The sequence below is a fragment of the Sphaeroforma arctica genome, assembly GCF_001186125.1.
Source record: "Sphaeroforma arctica JP610 unplaced genomic scaffold supercont1.820, whole genome shotgun sequence".
Classification (NCBI taxonomy): Eukaryota; class Ichthyosporea; order Ichthyophonida; genus Sphaeroforma; species Sphaeroforma arctica.
Window position 1 is genome coordinate 1 of NW_014039738.1, and position 2,500 is coordinate 2,500.

Here is a 2,500-nt window from a genome sequence, read left to right on the forward strand (position 1 = left end):
ATATATGTATTTTATGTATTTTATGTATTATATGTATATATATCACATAGTATATATATATATATATATGTATGTATATGTATATATATCACATAATATATATCCTAATATATATATATATATAGATAAATATATATATATGTGTGTGTGTGTGTGTGTGTGTGTATGTATATATATATATATATACACTTGTAAGTGGGGAGTACATCGAAATCAAGAGTTGTTCTTAAATAACAAGATACATATTTGAGTACATATCAACTAGCTCACTAGTACATGCACACAATGTGTATCCTAAATATCACCACATCGTCGTGCATACTATTTTAATATTAAAATAGAACAATTTCATTTAAAGAATGGAACCGTTCTTTTGTGCCTTTTTTATTTATGCTGACAAGTAGACAACAATGATAATCCAGTACACCCATAGTATACTGGAGATACTACACAATAAAACACATTGTACCACGAACATACTTCGAAATATCTATGAACTGATGACATCCTTTTGATTGATCTTTGATTGATAGTCGACCATTGATAGTCGATCAATAGCCGCGTGTATTTACAATATGAAGAAATGCGTTTATTTGTGTGCATGAGGTGTATGCCAATCTGTATTTTAAGTGTGCACCATTTATATTTTCACAATATAGAGAGATAGAATTTTGGCGCGCAACTGTAGCCTCTCCTTTTTGTTGAGTTTAATGCACTGATGAGGCAAGTGACGGCAGGTTGACTTCATTTAAAATTTAAATATATATATATATATACACGAGAGTCCAACATATGGACTGGCGACACTTAGATAGTTAGCTGTACTCCGCCGCATCCCTATACTATTCGATTCACATGATAACGCATGACAGTGGTCGATGCTTCCTCTATACTGAAGCGCAGGTGTACTGCAGAGACGGGGTGGGTCAATGCTTTGGTATAAATACGCATAGAATCAGAGTTGCAACCAGAGATTCCTCTGTGTACATACATAGCAAATCAGATGGTACTTTAGAGCGTGACTTAAGGGAAGACACTCTCAGAGATACAACTGCATTTTGAATTATATAAATCGGCCATACGTATAAATATTATAGATAGACTACTGCGTAGCTGCCACTGCTGAGATGTGGACTTTGAGAGCTCAAGACGGAACAGGTACGCGGAAACAAGCGAACTCGATGTTTATCCTCTGTATTTGCATTTGAAGCGTGTATATCTACAGTGCTCATACAGTATGCACAGATTCAAACAGATTCATGAGTAATGATCATTTCCCTGTTTACGTACCTCCTTCTGTCACAGCTATAGTATACGATCCCTCCTGGAGGGGTCCCCGAAATAAATATCTATTTATGTAGATAATTGTATATCTTACTACACTTTTGATACACGCTCGTACATTTTTGCGTACTGAAGTTCAGCGTATACATGCATAATCTTATACCTACAACAGTTTTGTTCGTGACTTCACTTGTAGGTTTTATAGCAGTATTAATCATGTACGTATACTTCTTTCGTTCATTTAAAAATGGTTCTGCCTGTTAGTCATTTCCTCGTCATATACTACGCTCATATGATAACGATGTTTTTAATCTGATTGTATCATGTACGCTTCGGTAATTGTTCCTCAGACATATTATACATATAAATTTATATAGGAAAATGACGACCTTCGCAAATAGTTTGCGCAATACATACAGGTTCGTATGTAAAGATAATCCGCATCAGTGCGTGATCACTCTAACCTATGTAAAGTGACTTGGAGACTGACGCAATACATACTTTGTTGGTACTGCGAGAACCTTGGTGATTTCTGCGAATACACGAAAGTTGGTATTTATGTGGCTCGATTGGTCTGTGCATTGTTCCAGTTTTAAACCCCATATTACTTATTTAGACCTGCTGGGTCGGTTCAGCGGCTCTAAAATATATCCATCAAATTGAAGAATATTCTGCCTCCTTTGTCCAGTTTTTCTTAATAGCCGGCAAAGTAGAGCTGTTATGGTTGTATCTATAATCTTGAACCTACAACAATAAAACCCAGGTTTATATCAGTACGCTACCTATATGTTTACTTAGACAGCTGTGGGCATATTTTATCTATGCTCTCATCGTAGATCAGTTGTCAATTCGCCATATTGATCGGTGCACTGTTGTTTGTACAGATGCTGTCTACTACATCAATGCACGCCAGGCAGATTGGACTTTGGGGCGCTTCCACAAGAGTATGTGCTTACTCGTGGTCTCACAGTCATTCCCGATATTTTTCTATGTTGTCCTGATTCATCGGTTGCGCTATCAGATACAATTTATTAGCGAGATTAAGCGTTGTTAATTCAGTGTTAGTAAGGAATGTTTATACTATCGGCCTAGAGTACGACGCTAGCAGCTGTATTCTTTCTGATCTAGTCGGCGTCCTTGTTGCTCTTACATTATCACGTCGTTGAATAGATGAATCCGTAAACCACCCTTTTGGTTGATGAAGTATACCATGTGC

The 2,500-nt window shown here is 36.6% G+C and overlaps 1 protein-coding gene across 1 annotated transcript in view; it reads left to right on the plus strand.

Moving 5' to 3' along the window:
* Positions 1 to 1,119: 1,119 nt before the first annotated feature.
* The window catches only part of SARC_08753 (hypothetical protein), a gene marked incomplete at its 3' end in the record, with an annotated part of 18,783 nt that continues 17,402 nt past the window's right edge, over positions 1,120 to 2,500 (plus strand). The window contains exons 1-2 of the mRNA XM_014297253.1: positions 1,120 to 1,158; positions 2,169 to 2,228. Coding sequence (XP_014152728.1) covers positions 1,128 to 1,158; positions 2,169 to 2,228 — 91 coding nt within the window. The 5' untranslated portion in view covers positions 1,120 to 1,127. The remainder of the gene's footprint in view (positions 1,159 to 2,168; positions 2,229 to 2,500) is intronic.